This window comes from Manis javanica, chromosome 7 (assembly GCF_040802235.1).
Source record: "Manis javanica isolate MJ-LG chromosome 7, MJ_LKY, whole genome shotgun sequence".
Taxonomy (NCBI): domain Eukaryota; kingdom Metazoa; phylum Chordata; class Mammalia; order Pholidota; family Manidae; genus Manis; species Manis javanica.
The window spans coordinates 64,161,490-64,183,242 of NC_133162.1; the positions used below are offsets into that span (position 1 = coordinate 64,161,490).

Genomic DNA, 21,753 nt, shown 5'->3' on the forward strand with positions numbered 1-21,753 from the left:
AGGACATAGGCTCTGGCACCAGGCTACCTAGATTCAAATCATGGATCTTGCACTTATTACCTGAGCAACAGCCCTAACTTGGATTGTTACCTGTATCATAGAAATGATAACAGCTACCCATTAAATTTTTATGATTAAATGAATTAAAATTTTTATCACATCATATATAGTGAGTGTTCAGCAAATGTTAAATATGTTTATTATTTGAAATCTTTACAAGTTTGCCATTTATCTTTGCAAACCAAGATATCTTGGGTTTTTGTGGTAATTTGCCTTTTCTGTTCACTAAAGATAACCATATTTAAATAAGTTTATAAACTCTTTTTTCTATGAATTAACTGCTCATATCCTTTGCTCATCTACTGATTTGTCTGTTATTGATTTAAAAGTATGTTACAGATACTAATTCTCTGTAAATTACATAACAATCATTTTCTTCTAGTCTGTGGATTCTTTTTCACTTCATTTTTCCATTGTAGATGTTTGTAATTTAAGATAGTCAAATCTATTAGTCTTTTCACTTATGAATATTGACATGCTTGGTTAGGAAGACCTTGTATAATTCATGATTATAAAAATGTTCTCCCATATTTCCATCTAGTAGTTATATAATGCTTTTAATGATTATTTCTTTAATCCACTTAGAATCTTGTATATACTGTGTGATGTTATGCCAACCTTGTATTTTTCTCAAATTGTTTCTGATCTCCCTATAATGTGAAATGGGACCTACTGGCAAATTCTAATATTAACATGCCTATGAGTCTAGACATTTTTCCATTCCATTAATCTATTTGTCTATTCTTGTGCCTGTTTTAATTATTTAGCTTTTGATTAGGCTGGTTCCAAGTAATTCCATACTTGCAACACCTCTTGGGGGCATTTATTGAAGATTTTTCCTGTCAGGTGAACTTTAGAATCAATTTGTCAAATTCAAAATAATTTTATTGGGATTAAATCAGTATTGATTAATCATTGGGAAAAATTGATATCTTCCAATAATAAGACTTCCATTTATCCAAGCCTTTTGATCCTTAAATAGAACTTTATCATTTCCTTCACATAGATTTTAGATATTAGGCTTATTTTTATTTTGGTATCATTAATGTACAATTACATGAGCAACATTATGGTTACTAGACTCCCCCCATTATCAAGTTCCCACCACATACCCCATTACAGTCACTGTCCATCAGCATAGTAAGATGCTATAGAGTCACTATTTGTGTTCTCTGTGTTGCACAGCCCTCCCCATGCCCCTTCCCCACATTATGTGTGCAGATCGTAAGGCCCCTTTTCCCCCTTAACCCTCCCTTCCCATCCATCCTCCCCAGTCCCTTTCCCTTTGCTAACCGGCAAGGGAAACAAAAGCAAAAATGAACAAGTGGGACTGTATCAAACTAAAACGCTTCTGTACAGCAAAGGACACCATTGGTAGAACAAAAAGACATCCTACAGTATTTGGCTTATTTTTATAAGTTGTGTTTGTATTGTTCAGATTTTCTCACTACATTTCAGTTGTTATTTCTGCTTAAGGAACATTTACTTTATAACTGATGTGGTAGTATTCTCTTATAGTTCAAATGGTTTGGTATAGTTGACTTCCTTGTTTTTAGTGAGAATGAATGACTGGTGTTTTACTGTTAAGTATGATGTTTGCTGCATGTTTCTGATAGATGTTCTTTATCAATTTAAGGAGGTTTTATTCTACTGCTAATTTACTAAGAGTTTGATTTTCTGTTTTTTTTTAACTAACGGCAGGTGTTGAATTTTATTAAGTGTCACTTTTATATATCCTGGGATGAACATAATTTGGTAAAGAAAAACTAATTAAACTAATAGAATCCCTAATGTTGAATAATCTGTACTCTTGCAATAAATGTTTCATGTTTATTGTGTATTAGTGTTTTGATACTTTGCTGTGTATCTTTCTATACTTGCATGTGATATTGGTCTATAGTTTCCTGTTCTGTGATATTTGTCTGCTTTGCATCAGAACTATGCTAAATATGTCAATAATTTCATAAGTTTTCCATTATTTTCTATATTTCAAAAAGGCTTTCTATAGCAAAGAACTGTTTCTTAAATGATTTGTAAAACTTGCCTAATAAAACCATTTGGACTTTGTTATATGGGAGGAAAACATTGAATTTTTTCAATATAGTTTATGGTTAGCAGCTTGTTCAAATTTCTAACTTTTGAGGCAATTTGGAAAATTTGTTTTTCTAAGTAATTGGTTACCACATTTTTCAATATGTTGATAAAAACACTCTTTTCTTTAAAAGTCTCAATCTGTAGTTACATACATTTTTCCCTTTTTAAAAAGAGGTTTTCTCCTTTTTACCTTGTCAAGACTGCCAGAGGTATGATAATTCACTAATCAATCTTTTCATTCAGCTCTTATATTTATCAAGTCTACATATTTTTCCATTTTATTCATTTATTTTTGCCTCCGATTCCTTATTTCTTTCAGTCCATTTTATTCTTTCCCTAGCTTCTTTAATTAAATGCTTGCATCTTCAACATTTCTCCCCTAATAAATGATAAACAGTTTCCTGAGAATAGAATCTTGAGCACATCTCAATTTTTGATGTGACTTGTTTTCATTGCCATTCATTAACATTTTAAATTATTGGAGTAAGAGATGTATGTTAGAGAAAGCTGAAAACACTCAAATATGCAATAATGATCAAAATAATCTGTTAACATACCACCCAGAGAAAACCAGTTAACCTTTTATAATCAGTCTTATGAATACAAAAGTTAACAGATGAAATAGACTACACATTCTGTTGTGTAACCTGCCTTTTTTCACTTGATACTTCACAAAATCTGTATAAATCTTTATATATCCTACTAGAACATCAATTTTATTAGCTGTCCTATACTGCTTATTCAAGTATTTATTTTTCATTGGATATTTAGGTTGTATCCAATTTTCATTATAACACTAACATGGTCTATGAATCACACACACACACACACACACGTACACACACACACAGACTGTGGACCTTAATGATTTTTTCCACTGAGAGATCAGAACAAACATAAGTGAAACTATTAAAGCAATATAAAAGATGTCATGATAAGGCATTCAAAACTGCATTTTTCTTCACATTGGACATTTCTAGAAATGAGAATAGCCATTCAGAGCACCACAAGTGATGGCTAAAATGAGACAACCAGAGCAGCAGATAAGGAAACATTAATTGAGCATTTTCTGTATACCAAGCTCTTTGTTAGAGGCTCTTATATCATCTGATTTATTTGAACCTTTATTTAAAAAAAGAAAACAAATTTAGTTATTTTTTTCTTAGAATAGGAAACAGGGTCCCAGAAAAGTTAAAAGCATGGTGGCAGAACTTAAATTTAAATGCAAGCTTGTCCTTCTCTTAGAATGTGGTACCTACTAGAAGAGGACTTTGTCAAATAATTACAAGGAAATTAATATGTCTATTAGGAACTTTAATTTTTCTTTATTTTTTTATTTTTTTGTCTAGGCCCAAATTGGCCAAGCCCAAATACTAATGCCTTAATAATATAGAAGGAATTCTGGGTAATTTTATTTTTTGCTGAAATTTATGGCTTTTTAAGAATAGGATGCCACATAGTCAGACTTTGTGTGATGTTTTTATGGTTATACTTAGTGTTTTATATATGCCTATTCTTCCTTAGTTTGCTCTGGGGTTCATGATGCATAACCAAATAAGGAGCTATCACATCAATTCACTTCTAAAATAAGTTTAAGACCAATTGTAAACATTTTCCCTAGGAGACTATCAGAGCTAATTTGTATTTCTTTATTAAGTAATGCAAAGCAATATTTACTTCAGCATCGTTAGGCAAATGCTTAAACTTTGGTCGTAAATCCCTCACAAACCATTTCCATACCATCTGGAACTCCTGTGTAAAATTCCCAGGAGAATTCAAAAAAGGCTGAAAGTCATGATGAAAACACATGTACAACTTGCATATTGCACAAGAGTTATGCCCAGCCTACATCACGCTACCTCAGCGCACAATACAACACTGGGAAAAGAATGGGTTGAGTTTGGAGCGGTCCCAGTGGCAAGTGAACCTCTCAGCAATTTGAAGTGCACCTGGGACATATCACTAGAACAGGCCCCAGTGTTTCCCCACTAAATTATAAAAGAATACCTCTCTGCTTACCAAGTCAGAAAGAGTCTTTCTTTCCCATTTCTTTTCCATCCTCTCCAGAAAAATTCAATGAAATAAATATAGAAACTGTAAGACTGACAAACTACCTCATTTCCTAACTCTAAATTGTCTGGCACAGTGCCTGGTATGCAGCAGATATTTTAGTATTTGTTGGCCCTTTTGCTAAAGCTGAGGATACTTACTTTCGTTTTTAAAGCAAGAAATCTTCCACGTGCATCTGTCTCTATTCTTCTCCTTTTCGTTGTCCTCTGCCTATCATTCACAACCACCATTTCTGCTTTTGCTTTTCTGGGCTATTCTTTCTTCACTCTTTAGGTGTGGTTTTCCCTCATGTACTTCTCTTACCTCTATCTCAGGTCTTACCCAATTTCCTATTTTGAGACTTAAAAAAGAGCTTCCAACAGTGCTGTAACATCAGGGAAATCTGGATAACAAATCTCACTTAAAACCTTCTCATACTTTTCCTTCACAAGTTGGTTCTTTCTGTGACCCCCATTTTTAATGTATAACATCTGCTTTTCTCCTTAATACATTAGGGTATAATTAAAGAGCAGCATACAGTATCCCCATAATAGCTCTAGATTTGGAAAGGTCAGAATTTATACCCACTACCTGCTTCTCTCTTCCAGCTTCCTTCTTGTCTTTGTGTTCCTGCCACCTTCCCTGAACCAGGACCCACTGGCACCTGAGGCCATCAGGGTCGAGGGTCAGGAACAGCAGCTCTGACCTTGCCCAAGAGTGAACTCAGAAAATTTCTACTGAGCAGTCTCAACCAAGTGATGAAGTGAGCTGCTCATTCCAATCCACTTGTGAATTTAAATGCCAGGAACAACTTTATTTTAAACCTCAGAAATCTTAAACCTCAATTTTTTTAGGTCCTCTTTTCTTGGTAAAAAAGGCACTAATGTTGTAAACATAAAACCAGAAAGGCACTGAGAAGAAAAATGTCAGCTCCATTTTTCAACCACTTCGCACTCAAAATTTTACTCCTCCAGTAAATATGATGACATATTCATAAATGAAGAGAAACCACTTAAATCAATTTCTCACATAAAGAAAACTTACTCTAAGACAGAACTTTCAGGAAGGGACTAGAACAAACAGAATAATAATTATTAGGAGATTAGATGCAGAATCACTTTACTTCTTTTGCTCAAGTGCAAGTCACTGTAATTTTTAAAATGTCAAAAATTCTTTCACTTATTCTTCAAGTATTTATGGAGTACTTAGCATAATGTCAGGCTAAGCCTTCTGGGCAAACAAAGATGAGTGCAATATAGTCCCTACACTCAGGAAGTTGACAGTGAAAAAGACAGCCATGTAAACAAATCATCACAGTACAATGTGCAACAATACAGGGAGGTACAGGCTTTCTGAAGAGCATTAAGGAGGTGGCACCTGATGTTACCCATGGAAGGATCAAAGCGTCACACAGCACACAACCTGCCCATCAAGTCTATAAGGATCACCAGGGCCAATGTAGCACATGAAGGTGTGTGAAAAGAAGGGAAGGACATTCCAAGCCAAGAGCCCAGAGTATAAGATAACATGGTAATTCCCAGTGTCAGTGTACATGAGTGACACTGGAAGGAGAGTCCAGATCTAGTGCTGAAGAGATAACGTGGCATGCTAAGGACTTGGGACTTTAATCCTCCAAGTGGTTTTGGAATTCTATCCTATGGAATTAGAGATTAATTATAATACTGATTAATATAATAACTAACACTTATTGGGCAGTTATTAAATGTCAGGAACAACTTTATTTTAAATGTGTTCACATTTAATCCTTAAAACAGATCTACACAGTAGGCACTATTATCCTAATTTTATACATAAGGAAAGAGACTCAGAGCTTCCTATGGAGTGGAGGCAGGGGAATAAAAGACAAGATTTTTATGTTGCAGGGTTGGTGGCCAGCACACACCTGAACAAAGTTCTCCTTTGCTAAGAGAAACGCACAGAGGACTGGGAGATGTTGATGGCAGACTAGTGAAAGTCAGCAGAGCGGGAAGAACCTCTGGGCTTTTTCACTTATTAGCCCCTCCCTCACCCCCTTTTCAGAGCGAACATAAGGAAGAAAGAAAAGGGAAGGGAATTCCACAAGGACGTGCTGTCATCTCCAACAAGCCCTTTCTGGAAATGCTTTGCTATTCTCTGCTCAGCTTCTCTCCTCCAAACTGTTATTAGCAGTAACAGTAAGTTGGTTGGAGGACTTGCTATTCGCTAGACCTAAAGTAAACACTTCACAGGTGTTTTCTCATGTCATCTTGACAATAGCAATGTCACAGCGTGCTTGTTAGCCCAATTCACAAATGAGCAAACTGATGGTGCAGTGGGGCTGGGGGCCTGATTCCTTCCTGTTACAATGACTAGAGCCTTTCACCATCCAACTTCCACTTCATTGCCACTTTCTTCTCTCAGCCTTTCTCATCTAAATGAAAGTGCTATGCTACAAAAATGTAGTATTTCTTACCGCAGAATTTCGGAGAAGTTGGGATATGCTTGGTGGTTGTACTGCCTCTCATTATGTTTATAGTTGATACGCCTATGCCTAACACTAATCGAGCACTTAGGAAATGCCAGGAATCCTTCCCAAGCCCTTTCAACATACTAACTCATGTACTACCATAACCCTGGGAGAAATCCTTTTGCTTCCTAAATTGAGGAAACTATGACACCAAGAGCTTAAGGAACTTTTTCAGGCTCCACAGTTAAAGACAGAATAGGAATTTGAACCTGGGAAATCAAACTCCAGGGTCGGTGTCCCTATTTAGGCTTCATCTCACTTGACTTAGCAGGACTGGTTATGTCTGATCCCTCACTTGTTCTCAAGTTCCTTCCTTTACTGGGCTTCCAGTCCACCTCAGCCCCCTGGTTCTTCTCTACCTTCCTAGCTGCTCCATCTCATTCTCCTGCACTGGTTCCTCCTTGTCCCCATGACTTCCAAAAGTTGGATTGCTCCAGATATCAGCCCTTGGACCTATTTTCTACACTCAAACTCTAGATGATATCATTCAATTTCACAGATTAAGTATCATTTCTAGGCAAATAGCATCCAAATTGATATCTCCTGCCCGGAACTCTCCCATAAAATTCAGGCTCATATTCAACTCTCCATTCAACCTTCCCATGCAGCTGAAAGAACATCTCTAAATCAACATGCCTACAAGTAAGCTCCTGTTCCATAAACTTGCTAGTCCCCACCATACTTAATGGTAACTCTATTCTTCTAGTTGCGCAAACTAAAACCTGGATGTCATCCTTGTTCTCTCTCATGCGTGTGATTCATCTGTAAAATAAATCCAAGATTTGATCAATGTTCACCACACCCACTATCCTTTGCCTAGATGGTGCAATGGTTTCAAATTGGTCTCCCTGCTTCTCCCCTGGACTCTTCTACCAACTAGAGTGAGGTCAGTGAGGCCCTGCTTCAAATGCAAAATGTGAGTGGCAATAAAATCTCAATAACCAAGACTAGTGATATTTTAATACATTTTTAAAAAGATGTCAAAAATCAATGAAAAAATCCATAATAAACAAAATAGCAAAATTAAATAAAAACAGAACCAGAGTGTTTACGTTACTCATCTCCCATATCTCACCTTAACCTCAGCCCTGTCCAACTCCCTTCAATGTATTCTCAGTGTTGGATATGGGCTAGAGTGTTCCTGGATAGTATGTGTATGAATCTCAACACAGTGGCAAGTCATTGGGAATCAGGATTTAGAAATAAAATTCAGTAACACCAGATCTCAGTACAGATTAGAGTGATCCTTTTAAATGAAAGTGAATTTCTGTCGATCCTCTGGTTTGACATCTAAGTGCAAAACCCAAAGTCTTACCATGACCTACAAGATCCTTCATGACCTGGTCTGCCATTATCTCTGACCCCAACTCCTCATTCGCTCAGCTCTGTCCCCAACACATGGGCCTTCTCATGATTCCAGCAGCAAGCTCCCACCTCAGGGACCTCCTACTTTCAGGCTCTCTGACTGGAATGCTGTGCCCCCAGATTAGTCCCTCACTTCACCCAGGTGTCCTCCAAATTCACTCTATCAGGGGCCACACTATCCAAAATTTCACTGACCCCAGGGAAGGGTGGATAGGGACACACACACACTTCATATTCTTCCAATTTTTTCCCCTCAGTAATTATAAGCATAGTGCATATTTTATTTATTTCCCTTCTTCTCTCACCCACTGTAAAATTGAATGAGATTCTTTTTTTAGGGTGAGAGGGGTTTTGTTTTCTGCTATCTCCCCAGTGTCTCAAAACATTCTTGGATAATAGTAGGTACTCAGTAAGTGATTTTTAAGTGAATAAGTGATAAATACTCACGAGTGCTTTCCCTGAGCTCTTAATGTTTGTTATGTATAGTTTTTAAATTCTTTTGCCTCAATAAATTACATTGGAAATTACTCTTTCAAAATGTGATAGTCTCATATCTGAAGAATTTACAAGGTGATAAATTTGAAAATGTCCTTCAAAACCATTCAAACTGACCAAAATTTTTAACAAAAATTTGACTTGCTTAAAAAAAATGCTTTTCTGAGATTCAAGTTCACCCCTTAGATTAGGTCAATGTTGGGATTAAGGGTTGCTTTTGAGAAATAAGCACTGGGATCTAGAGTCTCTTGTAGAATTCTACTTCTGTGTCCTGATTTCCAATGACTTCACACTATACTGAGATATTTTACAGATTTCCTCAAAAATGTCACAGTGAACTTACATGTAACCCAAAGACCTTTCTGATGTCAAGATATCTTTAATAATCTTTCCTAATAATTAACCAAAACTACAGGCAGGCTTTGCAAATAAAACTTGTCATTTCACTGTGACATCATTTCAGAACATCTTTTTGATGGAAAAGATCAAGTTCAACAAAGAGCAAATCTACAACTTGGCCAAAAAAACAATAGACTTTTGCCTTCAAATACCTGTAAGACACACACGACTAACCTCTTCAGACTCTAGTCCATCTGTGGCCCCCCTGCTCTTGCAGGTTAAGTCCAGCATGCGGGAGAGTTTGAGAGTATCCAGATCAATTTAGCAACAGTTGGGAAAAGAGCAAGAGCAAGAGTTAGATTTTTCTCTTAGGGTGTAGTTTTCCTTGTAAATACCTTCAAAATACCTTTCATGGTTTTATTTTTTAAGAGAACTTATATTGTTTCATAGAGATTTCTATGACTGTATTCACCAGGTTAGAATTATAAACTAAGTCCGGGTCTCATTTTACCCCTACCCTGTAGCATCCATAGAAAGAGTATTTACACTATAAATGTGTAAGTAAAGCACTATACCTCAACCTGGATTGCTACATGTACATCAAATTACTACTGCCAGAAAAATGCTTTGTAATTTGTTTTAGCCAAGATACAAAATTAGGACTAAAAAACAAACAAACAAACAAAAACACTGCCTTCTGCAAAGTACAGACACAGAAACTGGTGTTTAACTGAATTAGCCAACTGTCCGTGAAATACAGTGCCCTAAAGCTGGGCAGGGGAATGAGGCTGGCATACAGACAATAGTGCTTCTTGAAAGAATGACTAAGTAAAAACTGAATTGACCTAGGTCAGAAGCAAGGATGAATTGTTAGAAAAATTGAGGGCAAGAATGGCCACGCTCATATGCAGAGCATGAAATTATTCTATCCTTATAACAGCTAATAATACTCTCTGGAATCTCATTTTTCCTTTGGTCTTCCAAAATGGGTTGAAAAGATTACTTTCTAGATGATGCTTGCCTATTAATTTGGGGACATTTTTTATTTTATTACTTTAACAGAATACTTTGAAGTGGCATGATCACCTCAGCTTCACTTTGTCATCTGATTTTTTTACCCATTTCTTATATTAATGGTCTCTTCATCCTGAATCTTTAATTACCAGTCAAAAGCAGTATAGGAATTCTCAGCACATAGGATGGAAAAGTTTTAAAAGGGCCAATAGTGAAATACATTAGGTTTTCATGTAATATGAATCATTGTAAAACACATTTCCCCTGACTTGTTTGGCAGAGCACATTAAACAGAGTGAAAATGCAGCACAGAACCTTCACTGAGCCCCGCACCCTCTGACCTAGCAGGTCTGTGTTGTACAACAGCCTATGTATATGTGAGCCTCCAATGTCTCACACTGCCATAGCCTGAAACACTCAGGATGGACATATCCTTGCCATGGAGTTGAGCAACTATCATATTTGGAATGGGGTTCCAATCATGTTCCCCTATGGAATACAGACAATAAAATGCTGAAATTGCATATTTATACCTATATACATAGACAGGATTTTGATATCATATTCTAGATGACTTGAGCTGGCAACAGTGTCCCCTTCCCATATCTGCAAGGACCCTTCTGCACATTATTTTAATCAACATGAGCTAATTTGTTTTTGAGCATTTGGTGACATTCTGAAATAATTGAAATAAGAACTACTGACCTGCATTCTAATTGGAGAAGCATTATTATTCATTTTTGACTTCTAAATTTCAGCTAAAATTGAACATCTTTAAAAAACTCTTTAATGAGGATACTTAACTGGCCGTGTTTGTGTGTGGCTGTTAGTTGCAACTTTAATGACTCATTTATAGAGAATGTTTCCTAAAGATGTCCTTCATGAAAAGGACAAGTTTGGACTTGGCAATAGTAATTTACTTAATTTATCTTAAATTTGGTTTCAGTGAGCAATCCTAATTAACCTGATTTTTTGCTGATAATCACTCTCAATGGAATCAAATCACAAATCCGGGGATGGATTGAGCGGCACCCAGAAGGAAGCAGCCCTCCGCGCCCTGGTCCAGCGCACAGGATATAGCTTGGTCCAGGTAGGAACTTCTTGTGACATGTGCTGAGACCCACCGCTGGATCCGCGGAATGGTGGGAGTGGGAGTGGTCCTAAGATGCAAATTGAATGGTCAGTATATAACTCTTTAGATGGATGTTCTTTCCACTGGGAAAGGAAGTTGCATCATTTCAGTTTTGTAAGCAACCCTGAAGGCGATGTCCTCCCCATTTTTGGTTTCCAACTCCACCTTGTCATTTGAAAGCAAAATTGATGTCCATATGCACAGAGACAGTCACAATTTTGAAAGGCCGTTTTAGTAGATGAAAAAGAAGCTGGAATTTGTCACTCAAAGGTTCTAATGTAGAACCAAACTAGTGTTTTAAGAATCAGCAGAGAAAAAACTCTCTAGGAACTAGCCTGAGGTTCCAGAGAGATTTCCTACTGCAGATGTAGGAAGACTTCTAGATGTAGGCTCCAAGGACTGATCATTTGGTCAACCTAGCTACTTCAGGATGTTTTCTCTTAACACCTACCCAACCAGTTTAGATATATGATAATTTCTCTCTATGGTCAACATTTTTGAAAAGGAAGAAAGAAATAATTTAAAAATGTCTATTCACAGTTTAGTTGTTAAGAATTATCTGTATATTATTATTGCCTCTATGATAGCCTCCTTTAGAGACTTTATGGTACATTACAAAGCAAACTAGTATGAGACATATCTTGTGTGAAGAAATAATGTTGCTCTTTTTACAGTAAGGAAGTATTTTAATTCTCACATATGAATATATAATCTTCACAATCAACAAGAACTTCATGAGAAATATTCATCCTAAAACAATATAAATTGTCCATTTAATTTTATTCTAGACACTGGTCTGCCGAGACACTGCCCCAGATGAACTTCAGAGCAAGTCTCACAACTTTTCAGATAACTTTCAGATAATGAAAGATCCTCCATTAAACATTAAAATGTCTAGTCCAGTGTAATAATAACAACTTCAAAATTATAACTATTGCCCTTTCCCAAGTGTGGCAGGGCGGAGGATAATTTCTTTCCTATTTTCTTCCTTTACTCTCTCAGAAGCATAGTTTCCTCCGCCAGTTTGCTAACTATGATTTCTTACTCAGACTTGAAGCTGAAAGGAGGGATAAAAGCAGAGAGCAGACAGTGAAATTTTTACTTGACTGATAATTGGCACTGAGCCATCTGGGTCTGGCAGGTATGGAAAGCTCATGGGGTGCCTTGTGGGCTCATGAGAGACATCCTTAATTGCGTTGCTGGGAATCTCTCCTCCAGCTGGCCAGTTCCTGGGCCTCAGTCTCCTTCTACAAAGCTCTTTTTGACACTCCAAGCAGCCTTCTTGGAAAAGATGAAAGATAACCCGATTCCCACACACCGAACTCTAGTCTCCTAGAAACAGTCACACATTCTCTCACCGTGCAAAATCTGGAAGTGCAGGTGGCACAAAACCACCATTTTTCATCAACATCAAAACAGTAGGCCAACCCCTTGTTCATCATTAGTTATTTCAGGAGTGAGGTAGACCCACCAACCTAGTGTGCCCCCAAATGCAGGGAGCACATATCAAGCTCTTGGAGTGGTTTCCTGACTGCTTCTCTCCCTCTCTCCTGCCTCAGGTAAAGTGAGAGCAGTTGAATACCTCTCTCACTTAAGGGCAAGGAAGATTCACAACACACCAGCAGTGGTCTCCAAATATGTTTGGATGAACTCCAAAACCTCCTCACAGACTCTCCAACCTCTTTCCTAAACTCAGAGATGAGGAAGGAAAGGCGGGTGTCAGTCAAGAATAGAAAACAAAATGGTTTCCTGCTACCTCCTCACCCTGCTTGGTGGGCCAGTGATGCTTTCACATCTAGACCAGGGGCCAAAAGAGTCCCATCATCTTAAAATTCTGTTACAAATGAAATAGTCTTTAGTCATTATGCGATCATTTAAACTCTCAAGGACAGAAAATTATATTATTATTACAGCCATCTAAAAAGTTTGCAAATAATATTGTTAAAGACCCAAAAGCAATTAAGATAATTTTACAAACTTTATTGTATTATTTAAGAACTTTTGTATTTATAGAGGGGGAAAAAAAGACAAGGCTTTTTAATTATTTTTTCAAATAAAATAACTCTAAAAATATATGGCCGATCTGTATATTACTTTGATCTTATTTATTCAGTTACATTCAGAAAATGTTAGTGAGGATTTAGATCACAAGTTAATGACAATGATAACAACAAAATGATGAACATTTATTGGGCACATATTCTAAGTACTTTGTATATATTAATTCATCTGCCCCTTATAACAGTACTAAGAGGTAGCTACTATGAGCATCCAGTCCAAATAAGGACAACAAGGCCCAAGATGGTTAGGGATGTTGCTCAAGATTTAGAGGCTATAATTCCTCTGCTATTGGCCAAAATTCCTCACAGGATTTGCAAAACTAACAGCTGTTATAATATTATCTTTAAGATTGCAATTTTAGAGATTAGCATGCCAGGGCACAGAAAAAAAAATTGTTGAGCCTCAACTTTGTAACTTTGTAACATGATTCACTCTAAGTAATATTTATTTGTTAGCAAAATGGACTATTTGGATCAGAAATTCTGCAATGTAGACATTAACAAAATTCTAAAACCTAGTTATCTAGATCTTAAAGCCTCTAATCAAGATGTAAATACATACAGGACACAGTTTAGTCATTTTTAATGAATTAGGAAAATCTCTAATTGTGGCTGTAAAGTATTAAACAAGTCACCTAAGACTTCAAATCAGAGCCTATAATTTGGCCCTGTCTCTAACATATATATGTTGGGTGATCTTAACAATTCTCAGCCTTAATTTCCAGAAAATTGGCCTAGTTCCACCCCAACTCTATTAGTCATGGTGCTGTGATTCTTCTATCTGCTCAACCTAGTTATCAGTCAGTAAAGTGGCCCATTTTGGATAAAGTGATTGTAAGAGAGACCAGCACATGTTGAGACACAGCCTTGAACTCTTTGTAACTAAGGGAAAAATCCTTTAGCCTTCTCAATACCTCAGTCCTCCTATTCTGGGTTATAGGAAACATTATCAAAACAAGAAGGCAACATCTCTTTCAAAAACCTGTAAAAAATGAAGATAAAAAAACCTCTTAATACAATTCAAGGAGTATACCCATAAAATGATCATCTAAAATGCTACAGAATTTGCTAAGTTAAGGTTTGAAGGATTTGTTCTTGTTGTGTCATCCAGTCTGACATTGAATGTTGACTATCAACTTGCAGAACAAGAATTCAAAAAACCAATGGGTGACTAATTTATGCTCTTATCATTAGCAGGACAAATACAGCTGTCAAAATAGAATTTTGCAGGTTATTTAAAAACGTGGGCCAGTCTTTTATGTCACAACTGATGCAACAACATGTGTTTATGAGAGTCTGAAAATAAATTTTGTGATAGGTTTTTATAATTCATCTCTTTGGATATTGATAGCTGAAAATCTTTTAAAAGTACTTCAGAGAAGGAAAGAAACTTACACAGTACTGAATATAGTAGATATTCATTAAGTATTGATAAAAAAAGTTTTTATAATGTTGACAAATTAACTTTCAACCTCACAATGTCATTATGCCACATAGAAATATTTTGGAGGTTAATGTGCTGTGACACTAACTCTTAAATAGTCTGTCTCTAGGCAATGGAGTTAGTGTGCTACTTCACTCCCACACACACCAACTTTTTCTACTCTTAACTGTACTACCCACATTTGTTATAACTAGTATATATTTCTTGGAGAGTCAAAGAAAAAATAAATTATGATGATCCTTCCCTCAAGAATGCATTAATGACGTGGGGTATAAGCTCTGTGACATGGATGCTCTTTCTATTTGGAATTTTCTCCTTAAAACTAAGAAAACACATTTCCTAGATGAACATTTTCAGAAAGTTTTCCACACAATTGTGGGGTCAGTTTACATCGATATCAATGCTACTACAATTAAGGCTAAATACATATTTAATAAAGATCATCTCTAAGTAGCCTAAATATTTTTTAATATATTCAGGATATTTATACACTATTTTTAAATGCTTTAAAATGTGGTGTTCACTATCAGTTTGTCCAGTTACACTATTGATAGACTACTTTCTAAAAATCATTACAACACAATAAATTTTGATGAGGTATAAGAGGCCTGGTGCTTTCAGAAATCAGTGGTTGTCCTATGTCAACATAGGTATTTTTGTTCCATTTTTCTATTTCGTTTCTCAGTCCCTATCATTGAACACAGTGTATTAGTGTCAGACATTGGAATTACAGAAGTATGAGATGTGGCACTTGACCTAAAGTGCATATGAAGTAGTTGGGATGAAAATGAACTTATCCAAAATTAAAAATGACTATATAAGGCAGCATCAAATGGCTCATACAGCAGGTGCTATCTTTCTGTACAGAGCCTTGAACACTGATCATACTCTTTGGTCTAAGGAATGAGGAAACATATTAGGTATGAGGATATTCATCACAGTGGAATTTATAATGTTTAAAAACTAAGCATATTCCAAAATGTCCAATCAAATTTTACTGGTCACATAAAATATGATCACCCGTATATTTCCAAATTAAATAGTCACATAAAATAATTTCAAACTGAAACACAGAAACGTCCAAATTTTTATGTTTAGTTAAAAATTAGGATATATAAATATCCTAATGTATATCTGTTTCCAAATAATATTTTAAGAAATTATTCATGCACAATAAAAAAATTACTGGGAAATAATAAAATGTAATCTCTGATTAGGGTGATTTTTTTCTTGTTCTTTATCTTCCAAACTTTCTTAATAAATACAGGTTATTTTCATTGTAAGGAAAAAAAATTCTAAGATGTATCCAGTTAAAAGTAGAAAAACTGGGAAAATTTCATGAAGTAAACAGCATTATTGATGATGGATGATAGGAACCTACATTCATTAGGGTATTCTTCCAAGTCTTTGTATGTTTGAAATTTGCTTAATATTGACAAAGTCCAACCCTTTCCATCTGCAGTTAGAAAACAAGCCCCAGAGGTATATACTCCAGCAGAGATATAAACCAGAGGTCAGCAAACTGATCCATTACCAAGGTGCCTCCAGCCTGTTATGTAGTGATTGCAAGCTATGAATAGTTTTCACATGTTTAAAGGATTGATTTTCTTTTTAAATCTGAAATGTCAACTATCTGGCCCTTTGCAGAAAGTTTGTTGGCCCCAACTCTAACCCTTAATCTAGTACACTGTGTTGGACACTAATCATTGTTAAAGAAAATTCCCTCTAATGTAGATGAGTGTTTAAGCTTCCTTAAAGGCAGGGATGGCATCCTTTATGCCACCACTTCATGACTCATGCCAACACAAGCCAGGGCCCTCACACATTCCCTTCTTCATTCATTCATTGATCCCACAAAGAGAGGCATGATTTCTTCCTTCATGAAGATTATTCTCAAGGGAAGATAGAAAAAGTATAGAAGCAAACAAATTAATCACAGATCATGCTAAGTGCCATGAATGTCATGAACATGGCAGGTAACCTTCTTCCAACAAGGTGATGCTGAAGCTGAGATTTAGAGGATGAGAGCAAACAAAACTTGCAAGGTTTGTACCCTTGCAAGAGGCAACCACCTGGGAAGTACTACTTAAGCAAAGCATTTACAAAGCACACAACACTTTGGAGCAGTAAAGACATTAGCATGTCTTAATTCCAAAGATGAAGTAAGATTACTACAGATAAATAGGAAATTAATAGCCTTCATCCTTCCCTTCCTCTATTAGTCAGCCATGAGCCTGGTTCCCTGGGAATAATTCCCTCAAATCAGGAATAAAACACAGCCTTTAATTTCCACAACTCAAATTTGCTTGCTATGCATGCTCTCTTATATGGAGTTTCAGTGCAACCACATATTGTAGTTCTCATTTGTTCAATATGTCAAACATGCACAAGTCATAATGTGCAAAGAATAGTGCTAGATCAACACAAATCCAGTTACAATATCATCCCTCTTGTAATGGTATCCCAAATTAAGTTAGCTCTCCCATCTCTTGGGTTTGGTAAAAATATATTTTAGTTATTTTACTTGGGTATTTCTCAATTTATAATTATTTTTACAAATAACACAATAAATAATAAGTAACTTAGGATCCCAGTGTTTACAAAATCCTTCCTCTAGATTAGCTCAGTGAGCAGCAGATGAAGAATGCTGTGGCAATGACATTCTTTTCCAACCACCAAACAAAAATCCTAGGAACAGAAATAGGGATTTGACTTCATGTTGAAATATAGCTCCTCGGTCCTACTTTTTCTTCTATTGCCTTTTCTCACCACCTACTTATATCCCTGCTATCTGAAGACCTAGGTCATTCACCAAGTACATGAATACTAATTCTTTAAATAGGTAAAGAAGCATCAGAACAGGATGGGACCAGATCACCATGGGCACATGTTTCCCTAAGCTTATCACCCCACCCACCCACTGGCCAACTTTATTTTAAGGTCCCTCAGAAGCTTTGCTTCTACTAGTCAGAAATGCCATAGCATGGTGTGGAAGACTCCAAATGAAGTAATAGTTCTGTGAACCATTTTGTGGAAAATGTGTGTGCCTGACATGTGAGGCGAACTTTAGCATCCTAAGAAACAAATGCCTTCCAGCAGCTCATTTCAAACAGCAATGAATTTCTCTTCCAATAGCCTAATAGAGAGGTGGTGTTATATGACGTTTTCAATATTAGGTCCAAAATCTTTGCTTTACCTTGAACTAGAAGCACATGAGGTTTTCCATTTATTGATCACCTTAAAAATAGGTGTGAATTTCATGACTCAAATACACAGAAGCATGGACTGCTTGTTTAAACTTAGGACTTGGCAGGCAACTTCAAAATGTTTTAAGTTGTTACCTGCTTAATACTGATCAGCAACCAAAAATAAGTAACCTTTCATCTTAAAAACCTAAATGCTCACCATTACGAGATACAAAAATACTTTTCCAAGATAGCTAGGCAAGGAAGGAAAAATGACACCACAGAACCACTCAATCATGAACTTGGGTAGTATTTCAGCAGCTTTTTAACACGATTTCTAAGGTGCGGGGCAGAGAATTGAGATGTTGTTAAATGGTACATTGACACACCATAAATGACTAAATCTCACAGTAAGAAAATTATTCCACAGTTCAATTCTTCTTCAAGCTTTCTGAGAAAAGTTAGTTGTTAGAGGTATGTCTTAAACATCTTTCCAGCCCCTGCTAATCTTTTTAAGCAAAGAGAACAAGACTAGGGCTCAAAGCTTTTAGAAGACAACAGTATATAGCAGCATTTGATCATGATTTCCCTCTTTACCAACTGTTTTTATAATTACATTTGTGGAAAACAATATTGAAAATCCACTCATAAGAATGATACATGTTTTTGGTTGTGCACAGATTTAAGTAAATCAATGCAAAGAAAGTCATTAAGTAGTTAATGCAATAGGTGTTACGTGGATTTGCAATTGGAGATATACCGATTTTAGAAGTCCCTACAACATTTCCTTTAAGGATCCTATTGACTAACTCCCAAACATCCTATGAACATTTTCCCATGTTCAAATATGTGTCAAAGGCAGCCTCCGTTTCACAAACATCCAAACACCTTCACAGGAGATTTGCAATCACCTAGTCAGCATATTCCTTTGTAAATGAAGAGTTTAAAATCAGGGCTTACAAAGTTGCTTACTGGTCAGAAATTACAATTCATGGGAATGTAGTAAGAATAATTACCATATTGAACTTTTCACATTCCAAAAAACAGGTGTATTAGATGGAATTCTTCTTGGCATATGTTGAAGTAGGAAAGGATAGCAGAGCAATTATACCAACCAAATGTTCTTTATCTGTGCAGAGACAAATATCTTTATTTGCATGTGGACAGCTTTATATAATTTAACCAGATCTACTATATTAGTCCATTCAGAAAGGCAAGGCAAGTTGTATCTATCATTAAAAATTTGATTAGGCCAATGAATAAATTATACACTTCTAAGGAAAAAAAGCCCAAAATGGATAAAGGAATCACCAAAACTTTCACCTAGTTATTTCTTGGATGGAATTGAGAAGTTCCTATAAACTGGAACACTGTGTCAAGACACATGTCCAGAGCCAGAAGTATGTACACAGAAAAAACCTGGTCTCATAAATACATGTCTTGCAGTCCATTATTAGGGGAACTTTGCTGCAAAAGGTGAACAGAGTCTTAGAAGTGAGTTGGCATTTTACTTGTTCTCTTATGTAGAAATATACCTACACATCCAAAAAATGTTTTCTGATTTCTAATTTTGTGTAAGGATACTCTTGAATTTAACTTGCCCACAAACTGGCCAAAACCTTGAATTTCATAAAACTTTTTATAAGTTATTTTTAAAAGACTGTTTGCTTTTGAATACTTCAAATATTGAGATACTGAATTCCTAAAGGTTTGTCACATACAAACCTTACAGAAAAGGGGAAGTATTAAAAGGTGATATTATTAAGCACATCGTTTGATAACATAAATTTGCTCTGCCTCCATGAGACACTTAGTAACTTGAAATGAAGCAAGGAGTGTTTTCCTAGGCAATAGGTGTTCAATGGTCAGCCCTCCAAAGAGAGACAGGAACAAGATTCATGATTTACTAAAAGTCATTTTCATGGAAGCTGTATCATACACTTAAGGTCATACGTGAGGGCTTTGTGGTGAGTCAAACATTTTCAAGAGACAAAAGCAATTTGCATTTTTCTTCATAATTTTTGCCATAAACACAAGGCACCTATAATATTATTTATTTAGAATTCATTAAATCAACTCACTATTTCTATTTTAGTTAATTTTAGAAGTAAACTTTTTCTCACTTATATAAATGGAAAAGTCACAGGCTTTATGAGATAGTTTTTCCTAATGTACAATAAAATGCATAACCATTAAAATAAACATTGGCCTATTACACTACCTAATAATCATCTCTCATACCACATCTTGAAAAACACTAGGCTATATCATGATAAAGCTAAACTTATATTTGCATATTAAGTTCATGCTCTAGCTTTTCTGTTGCTAACTGTAGTTTCACATTTCTACAATTTCAATATCTTATTTATTCAGTATTTATATTAGAGTTGTTACTGTTCTATTTTTAGAAAAATCAGGCACGCATATTCCATATGCCTTGTAAGGATTCTAAGTAGCAACTAATAAGGGTAATGCCAACTTCTACAGTATGTAAGTTAAATAAATTCTACTTTCTAGGAATTTTCAGCCTAAAATAGATTTTACCAACATGAAGCCACTGATCCTAACAAGATGTGAAGGTAAAGAGACAATACCCAAAACAAATCATTATCTTTTATATGCAATTAATCAAATGAATATTCCTTACAGCACTGTCTGTTGCCCTCAGGCAACAAAAATGTCACAAACAAGCCAAAGTAAACTATATCCCAAAAGGATCCTTTGGTATATCTTATTTAAGGCCCCCCACAGATTTGACTTGAACCCTAGTATATGAAAAGATATATAGGTAGCAAGTAATAGAAATGATGCCTAAAAACGACCTTTAGTTCATCTCACAAATCAATAACTGGGAAAATATAGTGTTAATTCATGAACTGCAATCAACACAATCCCGAGAGATGTTCTCGATACATCAGCATCGAATATGAGAATCCTGCAGGAGTCTGACATACAATCCTGCTGAGGCATGCTTGTGAAGGCTTGAAGTGCCAACAAGAATGGGTGGATTGTCCAGTCCCTGAGCTAGCAGGAGCAGAAATAAATATAAATATAAATCAACTGGAAAATGGGTAGAACATCTGAAGGAAGTTTACTAAGAGAATGCACACAATTTCTTTCCTCTTTACAAGAAAAAAACAAAGAACCAAAGAGAACCAAAAGCTGATTATGGATTTGGAATATAAAATCTCCAAAGAACCATTAAAGAAATTGAAATCACTACTCAGGAAAAAAAAAACCAGACTGAACGAGGGTTCATTAATTAACATCCTTCCAGTTTATAAACCACTTGGGCTCCATGTTTGCTGAACAATAGGTGTGACACATGACATGCAGAATTAAGAAAAGTCACTGTGACTTCTGAATGCCCTGAAGGTTCACCAGGTTGAGAATCATAGGAACTTCTGTCTAACGTTTTCTGCAATAAATTAAACCAGTGTGACGTTAGGCAAGCCACATAATATTTCTGAACTCAGTTTCTTCAAACCCAGCTTCCTCGTCCATAAAATGAGCATATTAGGTTAACATAAAAACCAAAGAAAAATAATGTCATGAATACAAGCATAGACTCAGGATTCAAATTTTGTTTTTGTCACTTAACTGCTTGTATGATTTTGCATACAACCTGTGCCTCAGATTTCTCATCCATAGAAGGAAAGTGGTAATAGTATTATCCTCATATGTTTGTTGAGAAGATTAAGTGACTTAAAACATGTAAGCCCTTAGCACAGTGCCTGACTCAATTACAGTTAGCTGTTGTTCTAGCTATTTTTTGTTTTTTTATTACCATAATTGATGTGCAAGGAACAGAAATCAACTCTGCCTGATTAGGCAGAAAAATTTATTATAACATATTGGTTTACAGAAATTTTGGATTGGGAGAACTAAATTTAAGAGTAAACTTTTAGGAATGAATCCAAAAGCACATCACAAATCTGGAATAAGAAAATATCCAGCATTATGGAGTAGTCACCACTAAAGTTTGCACCATTACAATTTCTTCACAAGAA

The 21,753-nt window shown here is 35.8% G+C and overlaps 1 protein-coding gene across 4 annotated transcripts in view; it reads left to right on the plus strand.

The window, feature by feature from the left end:
- Positions 1 to 21,753, plus strand: part of A1CF (APOBEC1 complementation factor) — an 85,004-nt gene that overhangs the window by 13,588 nt on the left and 49,663 nt on the right. For 2 of the 4 annotated variants that reach the window (XM_017659607.3, XM_073241046.1), the window contains exon 2: positions 10,869 to 11,012. In XM_017659607.3, coding sequence (XP_017515096.1) covers positions 10,914 to 11,012 — 99 coding nt within the window. In that variant the 5' untranslated portion in view covers positions 10,869 to 10,913. Of the gene's footprint in view, positions 1 to 7,529; positions 7,626 to 10,868; positions 11,013 to 21,753 lie in introns of those variants that run through there. The other 2 variants (XM_073241044.1, XM_073241045.1) reach the window with 2 other exon arrangements.